Below are 2,500 nucleotides of genomic sequence, written 5' to 3'. Positions count from 1 at the left end.
TATGTAGTATGTAGACAGTAGACAGTAGTATGTAGACAGTAGTATGTAGACAGTAGTGTGTAGACAGTAGTATGTAGTATGTAGACAGTAGACAGTAGTGTGTAGACAGTAGTGTGTAGACAGTAGTGTGTAGACAGTAGTATGTAGACAGTAGTATGTAGACAGTAGTATGTAGACAGTAGTGTGTAGACAGTAGTATGTAGACAGTAATATGTAGACAGTAGATTTTAGATTGTAGACCCCCCCTCCCCCCCGTCCCCCCCACCTCTCCCCGTCCGTCCGTCCACCCCCCCCGTCCGTCCACCCCCCCTCCCCGTCTGTCCGTCCGTCCGTCCCCCTCCCCCGTCATCAGAGGACAACATTATTTTAAGCTTTATTTCCGTTTAACTGTATTATCTACAATGTGAGAATGTTGTAAACCTGAGGTGTCTGTGTTGTTGTCTAGAAAGTAGGATGTGACAGGATCCTGAGTTCGATGGCAAGAGAGGACCACTGTGGGATGTGTAACGGCAATGGCAAGTCTTGTAAGGTCATCAAGGGGGACTTCAACCACACCAAAGGAGCAGGTACCGTACCGTCAGTACCCTCACTAACCCCCTCACCTCACTAACCCCCTCACTAACCCCCCCACTAACCCCCCCACTAACCCCCTCACTAACCCCCCCCACTAACCCCCTCACTAACCCCCCCACTACCCCCTCACTAACCCCCTCACTAACCCCTCACTAACCCCCTCACTAACCCCCTCACTAACCCCTCACTACCCCCCTCACTAACCCCTCACTACCCCCTCACTAACCCCCTCACTAACCCCCTCACTAACCCCCTCACTATCCCCCTCACTAACCCCCTCACCAACCCCCCCACTAACCCCCTCACTAACCCCCTCACTAACCTCCTCACTAGGTGTAAGACACCTGTATGTCTTCTGACACTATATAAACGAGTCATCTCTCAGTGTTTGTGATCGTACCCTGATGAAGACAGCTTGGCTGTCCAAACGTTGGATATTACATTTTTGCATCTGAGCTCCTAGAGTGTGCGGCTCTCCCTTATTTTCAAGTTTTCTACTCTGCTAGCCAGCACCTCGCCTTAATAGGTGTGCGTTTCATTTTGTTCTAGACCGTACCGTCAGTACCCTCACTAACCCCCTCAGTAGGTGTAGGGCGACCTTGCCACTAGACGCTGATCTTGGATCAGTTTTGCATTTTCCCCACTAATGGTTAAGGTTAGGATTAGGGGAAGAGGAAGCTGATCAAAGATCTGTACGTAGGGGAATCTTCAAAGTGACTGCAGTAACTGCTGTGTATATTGTAACGTTACCTCTGGCTGCCAATCTCCCTCGGTTTGTTTTAGAGAGTCTCACAGAACTGGACTTTATGTCCTAGCAAGCTGTAGCGCTATTACAGGGAATGTTCTTAATATTTGAATGAAGTGTTGGATTAAACAGTGTTGAATTGCTGTTGATAAACTCCCTAAATGATTTACATCCAAGTTGGATTGAACTTTGATTCAACTTTTATGGATCATTCATCACTTTCTATTGTAGCTTGTTGGTTAAAATATATTGGTTGTATGTTTAAGCAATAAGGCCCGAGTGGGTGTGGTATATGGCCAATATACCACGGCTAAGGGCTGTTCTTAAGCACGATGCAACGCGGAGTGCCTGGATACAGCCCTTAGCAGTGGTATATTGGTCATATACCACAAACCCCAGAGGTGCCTTATTGCTATTATAACCTGGTTACCAACATAATTAGAGCAGTAAAAATACATGTTTTGTCATACCCGTGGTATACAGTCTGATATACCACAGCTATCAGCCAATCAGCATTCAGGGCTTGAACCACCCAGTTTATAATGCTCTATAATCATTTTTTACATTTAAGTCATTTAGCAGATGCTCTTATCCAGAGTGACTTACAGTAGTGAGAATAAAACATTTTGTATTTCTTCCCTGTACTGGTCCCCCCGTGGGAATTGAACCCACAACCGTGGCATTGCTAGTGTCATGCTCTACCAACTGAGCCACATGGTACCAGTATGGGAAAAAGTAATGACATTATTACTACTACCAATAAAGGTTTACCACAGCCCAAGGAGAGAGCGAGAGAAAAGAGGAAGGAAATACAGCTCTTCACACGGGGTCCGATTATTAAAACTCATCATTATTCACAAGAGATAGAGTTAAGTATTCATATCAAGCGTATCAGTCAAACTGGATGTGTATCTCTCACGTCACAAACGGACAGTTTTTTAGTTAGGTCATTCATTACTTGCAGAATTATTTTCTGCTCCAAAAATTTTTTTAAAAAAGGACCCAGCCTTTCCTCCACAGACCCTGAATCAGCACTAAGCTGTATCTTAAAAACTGGACAACGTTTACAAATCACCCTTTTGAATACTACTTCAAAGCAAGTTCAGATACCACAGCGACAATGTCAACATCCGTGTGATGGATGGCTATGGCTCGGCAACGGTGAGGAACACCATCTCGACC

General features: G+C 45.4%; 1 protein-coding gene across 1 annotated transcript in view; it reads left to right on the top strand.

The window, feature by feature from the left end:
• Window positions 1-2,500, top strand: part of LOC115160127 (A disintegrin and metalloproteinase with thrombospondin motifs 19) — a gene marked incomplete in the record, with an annotated part of 113,093 nt that overhangs the window by 71,263 nt on the left and 39,330 nt on the right. Inside the window, 1 exon segment of the mRNA XM_029710473.1 lies at window positions 446-566. Coding sequence (XP_029566333.1) covers window positions 446-566 — 121 coding nt within the window.

The sequence above is a fragment of the Salmo trutta genome, chromosome 23 (assembly GCF_901001165.1).
Source record: "Salmo trutta chromosome 23, fSalTru1.1, whole genome shotgun sequence".
Lineage (NCBI taxonomy): Eukaryota > Metazoa > Chordata > Actinopteri > Salmoniformes > Salmonidae > Salmo > Salmo trutta.
Note: the sequence above shows the minus strand (reverse complement) of the source record. Positions and strands in the feature narration are given on the sequence as shown.